The sequence below is a fragment of the Cherax quadricarinatus genome, chromosome 36 (assembly GCF_038502225.1).
Source record: "Cherax quadricarinatus isolate ZL_2023a chromosome 36, ASM3850222v1, whole genome shotgun sequence".
NCBI lineage: Eukaryota > Metazoa > Arthropoda > Malacostraca > Decapoda > Parastacidae > Cherax > Cherax quadricarinatus.
This window is the reverse complement of record NC_091327.1, coordinates 23,605,807-23,623,831: the sequence shown is the minus strand read 5'-3', so window position 1 is coordinate 23,623,831 and position 18,025 is coordinate 23,605,807. Positions and strand designations below refer to the sequence as shown.

The 18,025-nt window shown below is 39.3% G+C and overlaps 1 protein-coding gene across 7 annotated transcripts in view; it reads left to right on the top strand.

The window, feature by feature from the left end:
- Positions 1 to 17,814, top strand: part of Atg5 (autophagy protein 5) — a 36,458-nt gene extending 18,644 nt beyond the window's left edge. For all 7 annotated transcript variants that reach the window (XM_053780210.2, XM_053780214.2, XM_070091581.1 and 4 more), the window contains exons 4-7: positions 8,358 to 8,474; positions 11,687 to 11,811; positions 13,506 to 13,706; positions 16,696 to 17,814. In XM_053780210.2, coding sequence (XP_053636185.1) covers positions 8,358 to 8,474; positions 11,687 to 11,811; positions 13,506 to 13,706; positions 16,696 to 16,817 — 565 coding nt within the window. In that variant the 3' untranslated portion in view covers positions 16,818 to 17,814. The remainder of the gene's footprint in view (positions 1 to 8,357; positions 8,475 to 11,686; positions 11,812 to 13,505; positions 13,707 to 16,695) is intronic.
- The last annotated feature ends 211 nt before the right edge of the window (positions 17,815 to 18,025 follow it).

Sequence of the window (18,025 nt, the reverse complement as noted above, 5' to 3'; positions counted from 1 at the left end):
TACAAGCATATATATGTATATATACACATCCCTCTGGGTTTTCTTCTATTTTCTTTCTAGTTCTTGTTCTTGTTTATTTCCTCTTATCTCCATGGGGAAGTGGAACAGAATTCTTCCTCCGTAAGCCATGCGTGTTGTAAGAGGCGACTAAAATGCCGGGAGCAAGGGGCTAGTAACCCCTTCTCCCGTATAAATTACTAAATTTAAAAAGAGAAACTTTTGTTTTTGTTTTTGGGCCACCCTGCCTTGGTGGGATACGGCCGGTTTGTTGAAAAAAAAAAAAATATTTAGTAATGTAGTACAGTGGAACCCAGAATATCAGCCTTAATTCGTTCCAGAAGGCTGTACGAGTGCCATTACTGAACGAATTTGTTCCCATAAGGAATAATGTAAATTAGATTAGTCCATTTCAGACCCCCAAAAATACACTTACAAAAGCACTTACAAAAATACACTTACATAGCTGTTCGAGTTGGGAGCTGTTTGAAATTCGAGGTACCACTATAGTTCCCTGACTTACAGCAGTCTGATTTTTAATGATCTGCTCTATGATATTGGTACTTTGGAGCCAAATATTTAATTATGAACAAAGATTCATCCTTCTGAATGGTGAGGCTATTTATGGCTATTGAAAAGTCACTTCCAATGAGTAAGACTACCGTGGTGTATTCATTAAGGTTAATTTATAAACATTATTTTTTGTTGTCAGCTAGATTTTTACCAAATGCATTGATAGTTTGTGTATATTCATTTTATACATGTGTGAAGAGTTTGTGCTATTTTGGTAGATATTAGTTGAGAGTTGTAGATTTATAAATTACAGACTTTTAAGGCTGAATTTGAATATTATTTTTTCTTTGTTTTCCAAATGCGTTGATCATCTTTGTATGCTCATTTTATGCTTGTCTAGGGAGTTCTTGTTTGTTTGGTAGAGTTTGGTCAATAAATGTAGATTTAAAAATTAAATTTTTGACAAAGCTGAATTATAAATACATACAGTGCATTAGGCAGCACACTGGCCTGCTAGTTTTAGGACTGGCGTGTCATGGGTTTGAACCCAGTGTTTGGTGAGTTATTTCAGACCTCAAAATACCAAGCTCAAACACCCGTCCATCAGACTACCTCATAGGTACCTACCCCAATACGCTATTCCTAGCTCCAACCAACCCACTAGAAGTCTCGCTCATCATCAACACCTTTAAAAACAAGGCAGGTGACATAAACAACTTACCTGCTTTTATGTACAAAAAAGCTTCTCAAGTATTGTCACCAATTATTGTAACACTCTTTAACAAATCCATTGAATCATATACCTTCCCAACAATCCTCAAAATAGCGAGGGTCACTCCAGTCCATAAAGGAGGTGACCAAGCTGACTTGAATAACTATAGACCAATATCTAACTTACCACTGCTCTCTAAAATCTTTGAAAATTAATTTATAGACGGACCTATTCCTACCTCATCTCACACAACATATTAAACCCTTGTCAGTTCAGATTCAGGAATAATAAAAGCACAAATGATGCTATCATACACATGCTAGAACTAATATATACCGCACTAGAAAAGAAAGAAGTCCCGCTGGGCATTTTCATTGATTTACGTAAAGCTTTTGATACAGTCGGCCACGAACTGCTGTACTCCAAGTTAACGCACTATGGTATCAGAGGCCACTCCCTAAACTACCTAAAGTCATACCTTAGTAACAGAACTCAATATGTGTATGCAAATGGTGCAAACTCTTCCACCCAACCACAGTAGGAGTCCCACAAGGAAGTGTCCTTGGACCACTCCTCTTTCTCATCTACATCAATGATCTACCGAATGTATCACAGCTACTCAAACCCATATTATTTGCAGAAAATACAACATACGTCTTCTCCCACCCAAACCCAGTCATACTAGCAAACACTGTCAGTGCCGAATTGCAGAAAATATCTGCCTGGATGATGACTAATAAACTTACCCTGAATACAGATAAACCATATTTCATTCAGTTTGGAAATAAAGCTGCAAATCATCCAATTAACATAACACTAAATGGATCATCAGTCACAAGACTTACAGAGGGAAAATTCCTAGGTATCTACCTTGACTGTAGCCTTAAGTTCCAGACACACATACAACAAATCACCAAGAAAATCTCTAAGACTGTAGGTATACTATCAAAGATAAGGTACTACATTCCACAATCAGCTCTCCTGGCACTGTACCATTCACTCATATACCCTTACCTCACCTACGGAATTTGTGCATGGGGATCAACAACATTCAATCACCTAAGACCTCTAATAACCCAGCAAAAGGCAGCAGTCAGAATGATAACAAATTCCCTCTCCCACCAGCATACTCCACCAGTTTTCAAAAGTTTGAATCTGCTCACCATTAAGAACATCCATACTTATTCATGTGCCTACTACATAACACCGAACAATACACGCAAATGTAAACTCTCCACTCAAACTTCTCACCAACCTTAGCAGGACACATGACCATAACACAAGACACAGATCTCTTTTTGATATACCTCGTGTCCATATCACACTGTGTAGAAAATCTATGCACATAAAGGGCCCCAAAATTTGGAATTCATTACCAGAAGATACTAAAGTAACCCAGTCTGAAAATCAATTTAAGACTCTTCTCAAAAGCCACTTAATCACCCTAGACTAAATGCTAAATACTCAGTACACACATACTCACTTATGTTATTCCAACATCATAATTTCAACAATTACTTCGAACCTTTTATCCATTGTTGACAGGAATATAACTGAATCATTGTTTTCACAAAAGCATTTTTGAATATATGAATATATCTTTTGTCTTATATAAATTAGATTCACTTACAATTAATAATCTACTGTACAACTATGATATAATTAATATTCTGCTGTACAGCTATGCCATAATTCTTAGTGTTAAGTAGTCTGTAAGCCAATAATGTTAAGTTGGCCCATAATGCCTAAGCATAATAGAGGCTCTCTTTGCATTACAACCCATTATTGTAAATACAAAATCTCAATGTACTATTTGCAAAGACATAAATAAATAAATAAATAAATAAATAAATTAAATAAATAAATAAACATAATTGATTGGTAAACAAAGGCATGAACCTGAATATGGTAATTTCAGATATTTTTAGCAGGGTGAATGTAAAGAGAATTCGTAGTTTGGAAATTAGGAGAAGGTGTGGGATTACCAAAACTATTATCCAGAGGGCTGAGGAGGGGTTGTTGAGGTGGTTTGGACATTTAGAGAGAATGGAATAAAACAGAATGACTTCGAGAGTGTATAAATCTGTAGTGGAGGGAAGGTGGGGTAGGGGTCGGCCTAAGAAGGGTTGGAGGGAGGGGGTAAAGGAGGTTTTGTGTGCAAGGGGCTTGGACTTCCAGCAAGCATGTGAGAGTGCATTTGATAGGAGTGAATGGAGACAAATGGTTTTTAATACCTGATAGTCTGGTGGAGCGTGAGCAAAGTAACATTTACGAAGGGATTCAGGGAAACCAGCAGGCTGGACTGGAGTCCTGGAGATGGGAAGTACAGTGTCTGCATTCTGAAGGAGGGGTGTTAATGTTGCAGTTTTATAACGGTAGTGTAAAGCACCCCTCTGGCAAGACAGTGATGGAGTGAATGATGACGAAAGTTTTTTTTTTTGGGGGGGCCACCCTGCCTTGGTGGGAATTAGCCGATGTGTTAATAAATAAAAATTATATTATGCCACATTTCACCCATATTGGGGCTTTATAAGGTACATAAAAATAGGTAAAAACATTGGCTAATAAATCATACAATCACTCTGGAATCAGGTCAGGTGGTGGAGAGGTCAGTGGTGATGAAAGTCAGGTGATACCATGAACCATGAGAGGGCAGAGCCTGGATCTGGGCATTAGGTTGAGGAGTTCTATGTTTTAGATCTTGCTAGTACAGTTATGTAGCAAGCCACCCCTCCCTGGTGATTTCCAGATAAAGGAGTAAGCCCTCACCCGCCTCACCACTCTGTTAGTTACCATTTTGTCCTAGGCACATGTCGATTAGACACTAGGCCTGTTGTATATGAGTACGTGTGTGTGTGTGTGTGTGTGTGTGTGTGTGTGTGTGTGTGTGTGTGTGTGTGTGTGTGTATGTGTATGTACTCACCTAGTTGAGGTTGCGGGGGTCGAGTCCAAGCTCCTGGCCCCGCCTCTTCACTGATCGCTACTAGGTCACTCTCCCTGAACCGTGAGCTTTATCATACCTCTGCTTAAAGCTATGTATGGATCCTGCCTCCACTACATTGCTTCCCAAACTATTCCACTTACTGACTACTCTGTTAGTTGTGTGTATGTGTGTGTGTATGTGTGTGTGTATGTGTGTGTGTGTGTATGTGTGTGTGTGTATGTGTGTACTCACCTATTTGTGGTTGCAGGGGTCGAGTCACAGCTCCTGGCTATGTATGGATCCTGCCTCCACTACATTGCTTCCCAAACTATTCCACTTACTGACTACTCTGTTAGTTGTGTGTATGTGTGTGTGTATGTGTGTGTGTGTGTATGTGTGTGTATGTACTCACCTAGTTACTCACCTAGTTGAGGTTGCAGGGGTCGAGTCCAAGCTCCTGGCCCCGCCTCTTCACTGGTCGCTACTAGGTCACTCTCCCTGAACCATGAGCTTTATCATACCTCTGCTTAAAGCTATGTATGGATCCTGACTCCACTACATCGCTTCCCAAACTATTCCACTTACTGACTACTCTGTGGCTGAAGAAATACTTCCTAACATCCCTGTGATTCATCTGTGTCTTCAGCTTCCAACTGTGTCCCCTTGTTACTGTGTCCAATCTCTGGAACATCCTGTCTTTGTCCACCTTGTCAATTCCTCTCAGTATTTTGTAAGTCGTTATCATGTCCCCCCTATCTCTCCTGTCCTCCAGTGTCGTCAGGTTGATTTCCCTTAACCTCTCCTCGTAGGACATACCTCTTAGCTCTGGGACTAGTCTTGTTGCAAACCTTTGCACTTTCTCTAGTTTCTTTACATGCTTGGCTAGGTGTGGGTTCCAAACTGGTGCCGCATACTCCAATATGGGCCTAACGTACACGGTGTATAGGGTCCTGAACGATTCCTTATTAAGATGTCGGAATGCTGTTCTGAGGTTTGCTAGGCGCCCATATGCTGCAGCAGTTATTTGGTTGATGTGCGCTTCAGGAGATGTGCCTGGTGTTATACTCACCCCAAGATCTTTTTCCTTGAGTGATGTTTGTAGTCTCTGACCCCCTAGACTGTACTCCATCTGCGGTCTTCTTTGCCCTTCCCCAATCCTCATGACTTTGCACTTGGTGGGATTGAACTCCAGGAGCCAGTTGCTGGACCAGGTCTGCAGCCTGTCCAGATCCCTTTGTATTTCTGCCTGGTCTTCGATCGAATGAACTCTTCTCATCAACTTCACGTCATCTGCAAACAGTGACACCTCGGAGTTTATTCCTTCCGTCATGTCGTTCACAAATACCAGAAACAGCACTGGTCCTAGGACTGACCCCTGTGGGACCCCACTGGTCACAGGTGCCCACTCTGACACCTCGCCTCGTACCATTACTCTCTGCTGTCTTCCTGACAAGTATTCCCTGATCCATTGCAGTGCCTTCCCTGTTATTCCTGCTTGGTCCTCCAGTTTTTGCACTAATCTCTTGTGTGGTACTGTGTCAAACGCCTTCTTGCAGTCTAAGAAAATGCAATCCACCCACCCCTCTCTCTCTTCTCTTACTGCTGTCACCATGTCATAGAACTCCAGTAGGTTTGTGACACAGGATTTCCCGTCTCTGAAACCATGTTGTCTGCTGGTGATGAGATCATTCCTTTCTAGATGTTCCACCATTCTTCTCCTGACAATCTTTTCCATGATTTTGCATGCTATACATGTCAGTGACACTGGTCTGTAGTTTAGTGCTTCATGTCTGTCTCCTTTTTTAAAGATTGGTACCACATTTGCTGTCTTCCATGCCTCAGGCAATCTCCCTGTTTCGATAGATGTATTGAATATTGTTGTTAGGGGTACACATAGCGCCTCTGCTCCCTCTCTCAGGACCCATGGAGAGATGTTATCTGGCCCCATTGCCTTTGAGGTATCTAGCTCACTCAGAAGCCTCTTCACTTCTTCCTCGGTTGTGTGTACTGTGTCCAGCACATGGTGGTGTACCCCACCTCTCCGTCTTTCTGGAGCCCCTTCTGTCTCCTCTGTGAACACTTCTTTGAATCTCTTGTTGAGTTCCTCACATACTTCACTGTCATTTATTGTTGTCTCTCCTCCTTCCTTCCTTAGCCTGATTACCTGGTCTTTGACGGTTGTTTTCTTCCTGATGTGGCTGTATAACAGCTTCGGGTCAGATTTGGCTTTTGCTGCTATGTCGTTTTCATATTGACGTTGGGCCTCCCTTCTTATCTGTGCATATTCGTTTCTGGCTCTACGACTGCTCTCCTTATTCTCCTGGGTCCTTTGCCTTCTATATTTCTTCCATTCCCTAGCACACTTGGTTTTTGCCTCCTTGCATCTTTGAGTGAACCATGGGCTCATCCTGGCTTTTTCATTATTCCTGTTACCCTTGGGTACAAACCTCTCCTCAGCCTCCTTGCACATTGTGACTACATATGTGTGTGTGTGTGTGTGTGTGTGTGTGTATGTGTGTGCATGTGTGTGCATGTGTGTGTATGTGTATGTGTGTGTGTGTGTGTATGTGTGTGTGTGTGTGTGTGTGTGTGTGTGTGTGTGTATGTGTGTGTGTGTGTGTGTGTGTGTATGTGTGTGTGTATGTGTGTGTGTGTGTGTGTGTCTGTGAAGTGTGAGTTACATGTAGTGACGTCAAGAAAATGTGAGTGAAATCATGATTTCACGTGACTCCTGTGTTGTGAGGCAGGTTGGGCTTAGCCTGGTTGAATATCACAAGAACATATGAACATCAGGCTGGAGGAACACTACAGCAGCCCTACCAGCCAATCCTAGGCCGGTAGTTTCCGATATTATAATCCACAGCATCAGTGACGGCGATCAGCAAGGCTTCTAGGTGTGTGTGTGTGTGTGTGTGTGTGTGTGTGTGTGTGTGTGTGTGTGTTTATCTCGTCGTTCTTTGAAAAAGAGGGGGGGGGTCACGTTAACACACTATTATTATTGTTTGTGTGTGTCTGTGTGTGCGTGCGCCCGTGTGTGTGTGTGTGTGTGTGTGTGTGTGTGTGTGTGTGTGTGTGTGTGTGTGTGTGTGTGTGTGTGTGTGTGTGTATGTGTGTGTGTATGTGTGTGTGTGTGTGTCTGTGAAGTGTGAGTTACATGTAGTGACGTCAAGAAAATGTGAGTGAAATCATGATTTCACGTGACTCCTGTGTTGTGAGGCAGGTTGGGCTTAGCCTGGTTGAATATCACAAGAACATATGAACATCAGGCTGGAGGAACACTACAGCAGCCCTACCAGCCAATCCTAGGCCGGTAGTTTCCGATATTATAATCCACAGCATCAGTGACGGCGATCAGCAAGGCTTCTAGGTGTGTGTGTGTGTGTGTGTGTGTGTGTTTATCTCGTCGTTCTTTGAAAAAGAGGGGGGGGTCACGTTAACACACTATTATTATTGTTTGTGTGTGTCTGTGTGTGCGTGCGCCCGTGTGTGTGTGTGTGTGTGTGTGTGTGTGTGTGTGTGTGTGTGTGTGTGTGTGTCCGTGTGTGTGTCCGTGTGTGTGTCCGTGTGTGTGTCCGTGTGTGTGTCCGTGTGTGTGTCCGTGTGTGTGTCTGTGTGTGTGTCTGTGTGTGTGTCTGTGTGTGTGTCTGTGTGTGTGTCTGCGTGTGTGTCTGCGTGTGTGTCTGCGTGTGTGTCTGTGTGTGTGTGTGTCTGTGTGTGTGTCTGTGTGTGTGTCTGTGACGAATAACCCACGTGGGTTTTAACTTTTATATACATGTATATGTACAGTGGTTCTTCATACCTGATATATTTTTTATCCAGTATATTACAGTTTCTTTATGTTTTTAGTTAACAGATACTGTTTCTCCCAACATGAGTAATTTTTTATCTTCACATTGTACAACAACATCTACCATAGGGTATGCATTGCCAGTTGGAGTTTTATTTATGCAGTTTTAGGATTGTCAATTTCATCTTTTGTTACAATCTAATAATAAAATACATTTAGATTTTGTAATGCCATTTTATATTTCCTCCATAAAATGAAATTGTTGAGCATTGTAATATAAATGGACATATTAATAATAAATACTTCCCACTAAATAAAAGTCCCCACTTTGTTGACAAATTTAGGCTCTTATTGCATTTTATTTTGATATATGAATAATCTTAACGATGTAGCATTATTTTTTTTAGCTCCACTGTTTTCCTCAGGCACTATCCAGTTGGTGTATTGTTTGACCTTCAGTGTGGAGGGTCAGCACTGCCTTGGTGTCTCACTGCTCACTTCTCTCACTTTCCTGAACAAGATCTTATCAGATGTCAAACCAGGTTTGCTTTTTGCTTCTTTTTTTTTCTACACCATGGTGACATATAAGGCATTTTATTGTTAATATGCAATTAATAAAAGTGAGTGAGCAAATGCATGCTGAATGAACTAAAATAATATCTTTGATTAAGAATGTAATAATGCACTGTGTTTAAATTTGTTGTAATGTACTGACTGTAGACATCTTAGGAAGTGGTGTCTTATTTCAGCATTATACAAACAAAGAACTTGCTCATGTAGTGATACAGGGTTGCGGTGGATTCTGTATATTCTGTCTGGTAATACAGAACAGTACAGTACTAATTAGGTTTAGTATTAATAATTAGGTGTAGATATCAAAGTCTCTGTGCAGTAACTTTGACAGTGCTTTTCATAGTGACCTGCAACTGTCAGTGAATATGTATGAGTCAAACGAAGATTAGTATGATTACTGAGTAGTATCACCCCAATTTGACATTTCTGGAACCAATTATTTCATCAGAACCACACCAAACCTGCTACACACCTCTAACCCCTAAGTCGTGCTATTTTAATCTTGGATGCAAAGTATAGGGCAGAAAGTTTTTGGATTAAATCTAGATGTCCAACTTGACATGACATGGTCTTTTAAGCATGCTGGAAAGTTGAAATGATTCCTCTCCTGACACGAAATTAAAGCAGTAGTGTGGTATGTCCCTTGACCATTTGGGAAGTCAAGATATAGGCAGATGAATCTCTCTATCCTAACATTGTTGGACCTCTACATGAATATTTGTATTCTTCTGGATTGTTTGACATAAGCAAAAATGTTTGATCTGCTGCATTTAAGGGTTTGCTATGTAGGGTTTTGCTCATGGCTTGTTATAAGAACTTTGCTGTCTTCTTGATTATTGAATTGCTAGGTGAAACAGATGAGTAATATTCTAGTGTCAATGCTGAAGTACTTTGAGTTTTCCACCTTCCACTTTGCAGCCATCATCACTATAATTATGGTGCTGGTTGTATGATTCCTAGTAGTTTATTGATGTTTTATGAACGGAGTTTAGAAGCCAGAATAAGTCCCAGAATGTGTTCTCATTTGGCATATGCACTAATTTTCATAAATAATTAGATAATTTATCATTCCAGACAATTAACCACTAGTAGTGGTCTCTTGCCTTGTTAGGAATTATGCTAACATTTTTCGTTGCTATTATGTTGGTTCAAATTTGGTTTATCACAGAACAGATATCTAGTGATTCTGGTGGGTTTAGTAATTTAAGGTATATATTAAGGAGGAAGGCATGCAGGCTATTCAGGAAATGGAAATTTGTGGATCATTGGATTAGCAAAGCTTAATATGGATATCACTAAGTATTATTAGGCGTTAATGTTTCTGAGGTTGTTACTGAAGCTTAAAATTTTGAAATGTGAGGGTTCTGCACCTGCATGTAGCTTCATTTGCTATTAAAGCTATAATTTTACGCGTAGTAGTTTATGTAAATATGTTACTATGTAAATACATTATCCATGGAGGCAAAGAAGGGAATGTTTGAGAGTATAGTGGTACCAACACTCTTGCATGGGTGTGAAGCATGGGTTATAAATGTTGCAGTGAGGAGGAGGCTGGAGGCAGTGGAGATGTCATGTCTAAGGGCAATGTGTGGTGTAAATATTATGCAGAGAATTCGCAGTGTAGAAATTAGGAGGAGGTTTGGAGTTACTAAAAGTATTAGCCAGAGGGCTGAAGAGGGGTTGTTGAGGTGGTTTGGTCATTTAGAGAGAATAGAACAAAGTAGAATGACTTGGAGAGCATATAAATCCGTAGGGTAAATAAGGAGGGGTAGGGGTTATCCTCGAAAAGGTTGGAGGGAGGGGGTAAAGGAGGTTTTCTGGGTGAGGGGCTTGGACTTCCAGCAAGTGTGAGTGAACATTTTAGATAGTGAATGGAGACGAATGGCTTTTGGGACCTGATGAACTGTTGGAGTGTGAGCAAGGTAATATTTTGTGAAGGGATTCAGGGAAACTGGTTAGAAAGACATGAGTCCTGGAGATGGGAGGGGTTTGGGACATTGGCAGTTTGGAGGGACATCTAAACTGTTGTATCTGAACACCTCTACAAAGACAGTGATTATGTATGAGTGATGGTGAAAGTGTTGAGTGATGATGAAAGTTTTTTCTTTCATTTTGGGTTTTTCTTTCTTTTTGGGTCACCCTGTCTTGGTGGGAAATGGCCTACATGTTAAAAAAAAAAACATTCTTTAAGTGCATCCTGAGTATTTATAACATTTTTAAAATGCATCTGATTACCATAGGTTGCTATAACTCTCTTCTTAGTAAGTCTACAGCAGTGGTTTCCATTAGTTTTTGGTCCATGACCCAAAATTTGAAATTTCATTTTCTAAGTGTCTTAAATGGCACTGACATCTACTTAACACCTAGCAAATTGTTGTACATTTATAACTTAATGCTGTATTAAAGAAAATACAATAATTTGAAAATGATTTTAGACACAGTCATTTAATTTATTCTTGGGTTGCAGCTCTAGGTGAGAATATGTAGTATATGTGAGAAAATGTATATGTAGGTATCTTATATATCTCTGCTTAGCCAGAATGTTTGTATTACAAATGAAAATTGGGTATTTAAAAATTCTAGTTGGCCATTAGTTGATATCATAATTGAATGCATATATACAGTACTGTTGTTATTAATAAGGACATTTTTTCAGAGATCTGCTATAAAATGCAGTTTTGATCAGTAATATTCAAATTAATAAGGGAGACTCTTGACCTTATGGCTAAGACCTAACAATACACCAAAAGAGGAGTACATGAGTTATACTTATTAAAACTAATGCTAAAGCATACTGTAGCTTGAGTTTTTATTTGTAGGATGGGGTAAAAAGAGAGCTCCTAGTCAAATACTAACAGAAATATACATAACACTGGTAGGCAGGGCTAGGGTTAGGATGTTGAATATAGACTGTACTGTGTTCATTATTGTTTACTATATATAAATCAGCATCAGAGAAAAAGAGTTGGATACTTGGCTCTTTTTTACAGGTCATTTCTTATCTTCTATTCAGAAGGTGTTCAGTTCACCTATGACTGCTTACATTCTGCAGCTAAATCTGATTTGGCTTACCAGGCGTATATCTTTTACGACAGGTCAATTGAGCAATGTTGTTAAAGTTGTTTATGTGTTCTTAGCAAAAAATAGTAGCTATATAGTCATTTTATATCAAATTTCACAGGGAAGTGGTGGAATCTCATTTCATGTCATCTCTAAAGGAAGCTGATGGGCTAAAACATAGAGGGCAAATCATCACCAACATGCAGGGTAAAGACCACAAGCAGCTATGGATGGGGCTGTGCAATGGTAAGTACTATATGGGTTCTTGGTATCATCATTTTTTTAATATGATGTATATTTCATACATATTACTTTGAGCTATTGAGTTGAAAAGTGTACTATATATGGTAAAACTTAATTTAGAATTCCCTGCTTTTTTGCATTATTGTAACGTGCTTTCTTTATGGTAACTAAATATTTAATCAGCACGTGGAAAGGTGTATGAGAGAGAGAGATTGAGATTCAAACTTTTAAAACGGACTGCTGTGCACATGTGCATACAGCACCTCTTGCCATTACCACCACCACTTACATTACAGTTAATTTGCAGCAGCATGCTTCAAATGATCAAGGCCTAATTATTAATAACAAGGGATTTTATGAAGTTTCTTTAGTTATCTACATCACTCTTTCTCATCACTGCCTATTAATCATGACACCCAGGAACATTGCTAGTGATACTGCACGTTAAATATGCAAAAGTCTGGCAATAATTAAAACAATAGTGATGACAAACTTTTAAACTCTGGGTATTAAATCTTTAAACATTTGATGCTTTCCATGAATATATTATTTGAATATTCATACATTTAGAATGCTTGTGGAAGTGCATGTGATTTTTGTGTCTTACTAGTAACCAATTTGATAATGGGTTTATTAGTTGTGTCAGTGATGTCTAGTGAATTCTTTAAACGTTTGTAGATTTACATGTGCAGTACTGTATTTTATTAGTACAGAATGTTTTGAACTTTGTACATATGTTCACAAATCTTTTCAGCATTTTCCATTGTTTACCTACCAGGTACTTTATTTTTTTTGAGGGGGGTTATTCATTTTGTGTAGTGCATTTTTATGATGCCCAAAGACTCAGAAACTAAACTCATGTGTGAGGCACCACACATTTATTGATTTTTTAATTTTTCTTTATCTGAATTTCAGGGCTAAGTAATTTGTGGAAATGGGGTAAGTCACATCTCATTGTAATTATGATTTCTGTGTGTATGTTGTATCCAAAGGAATTTTAGTCTCATTATATATCTCTTCAAATGTTTTACTTGCTTCTACAAGTACATGATACACTAACATGAACTCATGTTAGTGTATCATGTACTTGTAGAATCAAGATTATTATGATTTTTTTTAACACACCAGCTGTATCACCCCGAGGCAGGGTGACTCAAAATGAAAAGCGAAAGTTTTTCTTTTTAAAATATTGGAAGAAGGGGTAAGGGAGGTTTTGTGGGTGAGGGGCTTGGACTTCCAGCAGGCGTGCATGAGCGTGTTCGATAGGAGTGAATGGAGACAAATGGTATTTGGGACCTGACGATCTGTTGGAGTGTGAGCAGGATAATATTTAATGAAGGGATTCAGGGAAACCGGTTATTTTTATATAGCCAGACTTGAGTCCTGGAAATGGGAAGTACAATGCCTGCACTCTAAAGGAGGGGTTCGGGATATTAGCAGTTTGGACGGATATGTTGTGTATCTTTATACGTATATGATTCTAAACTGTTGTGTTCTGAGCACCTCTGCAAAAACAGTGATTATGTGTGTGAGGTGAAAGTGTTGGATGATGATGAAAATATTTTCTCTTTGGGGATTTTCTTTCTTTTTGGGTCACCCTGCCTCTGTGGGAGATGGCCGACTTGTTAAAAAAAAAAAAAAGTGGTTTATTATCCCTATTATATTTTGATACATTATAAAACATTTCCCTGTTTCAGATAAATTTGACCAATTTTGGGCAATAAATCGAAAATTAATGGAGTGTACTCCAGAGGAAGGGTTCAAGCATATTCCCTTTCGCTTACACTCTAATTGCCAACCACCACTTCAGAGACTTATTAAACCCATAGCAGAAGATGGTCGGAAGATGACATTAGGAGATCTCCTTCATGAATTTCTGCCCAGTGCCATAAATGAAGGTAGAATGTAGTTAGGTATCCCCAGAAAGGAAATACCCTCTGGAGATAACTGAATGTGTTCCTTACAGTTACCGCTCAGTAATTTGAGAATGCTTCTTGGGCTATATCTAAAACTTTCTACTGATGGTGTATCTTAGTAAAACAAAGGCCTGTACTGTTGTGTTGTTGGCTGTAATTACCTTTTTGTTGTTATAGGAGTAGAATTAAGCTCATGGTAATTAGTCTTCGGTATTTAATCTAGCACATACATCCTCTTATAACATCTTCCATTATTCTGGCACTCCATATTTCCCAGTTTTAGAGTGAATTGTTTTTGGGTATCCCACTTGGTTCTTGAGAGCAATAATAAATTCACATAAACTCAACAACACTTATTTTCTAACTACCAGTTGATACTTTGGATAGTCTTAAATCAAAGGCAGGAGGCAGTTTTTTGCTTATAAAAATGGCATTTTTATATATAATTTCTTTTTGATATTGTACTGTATCTCACACATGCCTCAAGATATTTTATTATTTTTTTTTTTATTATCACACTGGCCGATTCCCACCAAGGCAGGGTGGCCCGAAAAAGAAAAACTTTCACCATCATTCACTCCATCACTGTCTTGCCAGAAGGGTGCTTTACACTACAGTTTTTAAACTGCAACATTAACACCCCTCCTTCAGAGTGCAGGCACTGTACTTCCCATCTCCAGGACTCAAGTCCGGCCTGCCGGTTTCCCTGAATCCCTTCATAAATGTTACTTTGCTCACACTCCAACAGCACGTCAAGTATTAAAAACCATTTGTCTCCATTCACTCCTATCAAACACGCTCACGCATGCCTGCTGGAAGTCCAAGCCCCTCGCACACAAAACCTCCTTTACCCCCTCCCTCCAACCCTTCCTAGGCCGACCCCTACCCCGCCTTCCTTCCACTACAGACTGATACACTCTTGAAGTTATTCTGTTTCGCTCCATTCTCTCTACATGTTCGAACCACCTCAACAACCCTTCCTCAGCCCTCTGGACAACAGTTTTGGTAATCCCGCACCTCCTCCTAACTTCCAAACTACGAATTCTCTGCATTATATTCACACCACACATTGCCCTCAGACATGACATCTCCACTGCCTCCAGCCTTCTCCTCGCTGCAACATTCATCACCCATGCTTCACACCCATATAAGAGCGTTGGTAAAACTATACTCTCATACATTCCCCTCTTTGCCTCCAAGGACAAAGTTCTCTGTCTCCACAGACTCCTAAGTGCACCACTCACTCTTTTTCCCTCATCAATTCTATGATTCACCTCATCTTTCATAGACCCATCCGCTGACACGTCCACTCCCAAATATCTGAATACGTTCACCTCCTCCATACTCTCTCCCTCCAATCTGATATTCAATCTTTCATCACCTAATCTTTTTGTTATCCTCATAACCTTACTCTTTCCTGTATTCACCTTTAATTTTCTTCTTTTGCACACCCTACCAAATTCATCCACCAATCTCTGCAGCTTCTCTTCAGAATCTCCCAAGAGCACAGTGTCATCAGCAAAGAGCAGCTGTGACAACTCCCACCCTGTGTGTGATTCTTTATCTTTTAACTCCACGCCTCTTGCCAAGACCCTCGCATTTACTTCTCTTACAACCCCATCTATAAATATATTAAACAACCACGGTGACATCACACATCCTTGTCTAAGGCCTACTTTTACTGGGAAAAAATTTCCCTCTTTTCTACATACTCTAACTTGAGCCTCACTATCCTCGTAAAAACTCTTCACTGCTTTCAGTAACCTACCTCCTACACCATACACTTGCAACATCTGCCACATTGCCCCCCTATCCACCCTGTCATACGCCTTTTCCAAATCCATAAATGCCACAAAGACCTCTTTAGCCTTATCTAAATACTGTTCACTTATATGTTTCACTGTAAACACCTGGTCCACACACCCCCTACCTTTCCTAAAGCCTCCTTGTTCATCTGCTATCCTATTCTCCGTCTTACTCTTAATTCTTTCAATTATAACTACCATACACTTTACCAGGTACACTCAACAGACTTATCCCCCTATAATTTTTGCACTCTCTTTTATCCCCTTTGCCTTTATACAAAGGAACTATGCATGCTCTCTGCCAATCCCTAGGTACCTTACCCTCTTCCATACATTTATTAAATAATTGCACCAACCACTCCAAAACTATATCCCCACCTGCCTTTAACATTTCTATCTTTATCCCATCAATCCCGGCTGCCTTACCCCCTTTCATTTTACCTACTGCCTCACGAACTTCCCCCACACTCACAACTGGCTCTTCCTCACTCCTACAAGATGTTATTCCTCCTTGCCCTATACACGAAATCACAGCTTCCCTATCTTCATCAACATTTAACAATTCCTCAAAATATTCCCTCCATCTTCCCAATACCTCTAACTCTCCATTTAATAACTCTCCTCTCCTATTTTTAACTGACAAATCCATTTGTTCTCTAGGCTTCCTTAACTTGTTAATCTCACTCCAAAACTTTTTCTTATTTTCAACAAAATTTGTTGATAACAGCTCACCCACTCTCTCATTTGCTCTCTTTTTACATTGCTTCACCACTCTCTTAACCTCTCTTTTTTTCTCCATATACTCTTCCCTCCTTGCATCACTTCTACTTTGTAAAAACTTCTCATATGCTAACTTTTTCTCCCTTACTACTCTTTACTTCCAATTTTGCATGTGGGCACCTTAGGATAGTATCCAAACACCATTAAATATTAAAAAAAATAAAACATTGTTATTTGTTTTTTCTTACAGTTTATTCATTGTAATTCTTTCAAATCTAGTCATACAAATTTTTGTAAATACCAGAAATTTCTTCTATGGCAGTAGTATACTTTATATAGTTATGTAGTCGTCTGGCCAGTCTTAATCTGGGAAACTTATGTAAAACTCTTCAATATTAATTGACTAATATCATTGTAAGTTTGTTTAATGTAAAATATGTTTACAGGTGACAGAGTCGTTATTCAAGGCATTGAGGCACCACAAGATACCCCTTTACAGTGGTTAAGTGAACACCTGAGTCATCCAGATAACTTTCTCCACATTTGTTATATCACAGCTCAGACTTGAACTGTCTGTTGTGTTTAAGTATTGATAGATGTTAATTATTTTTAATCTTTTTTTTATTATTTTTTTTTTATTATCACACTGGCCGATTCCCACCAAGGCAGGGTGGCCCGAAAAAGAAAAACTTTCACCATCATTCACTCCATCAGTGTCTTGCCAGAAGGGTGCTTTACACTACAGTTTTTAAACTGCAACATTAACACCCCTCCTTCAGAGTGCAGGCACTGCACTTCCCATCTCCAGGACTCAAGTCCGGCCTGCCGGTTTCCCTGAACCCCTTCATAAATGTTACTTTGCTCACACTCCAACAGCACGTCAAGTATTAAAAACCATTTGTCTCCATTCACTCCTATCAAACACGCTATTCATAACATCAGCAATCATCTGTTTCTTGTCATCCGCACTACATCCACGCACATTTAGGCATCCCAGTTTTATAAAGTTTTTCTTCTTCTCTTTTTTAGTAAATGTCTACAGGAGAAGGGGTTACTAGCCCATTGCTCCCGGCATTTTAGTCGCCTCATACGACACGCATGGCTTACGGAGGAAAGATTCTTTTCCACTTCCCCATGGACAATAGAAGAAATAAAAAGGAACAAGAGCTATTTAGAAAAAGGAGAAAAACCTAGATGTATGTATATATATATGCATGTGCGTGTCTGTGAAGTGTGACCAAAGTGTAAGTAGGAGTAGCAAGATATCCCTGTTATCTAGCGTGTTTATGAGACAGAAAAAGAAACCAGCAATCCTACCATCATGCAAAACAGTTACAGGTTTCTGTTTCACAGTCATCTGGCAGGACGGTAGTACTTCCCTGGGTGGTTGCTGTCTACCAACCTACTACCTATATTTTTAATCTTATAGTACAGTATTGTGTTATGATGTACAGTAATTAATTTGTTATATTTTCTACATTTGTTTTCAGTGTAAAAAAGAGCATATTTACAATACACAATTTATACATTAATTTATTGTTGCAAAATATAATATTTACACTGTAGTAATTCTTTATTTTTCCTTAAATGTAACTTGAAGCTTTATAACCATGAAAATAATGGAAGTAAACAGTTCTCTTTTCTCTTGATAGCTTGGTTTTATTGGGGTTTCATAACAATTGAGGTCTGTGTTTATCAAGATTTTTAATACATTACAGCAAAAGCAGTAGGCCACTAATAACTGGAGAAGAACATAGATAATAACAAGTTTACAGT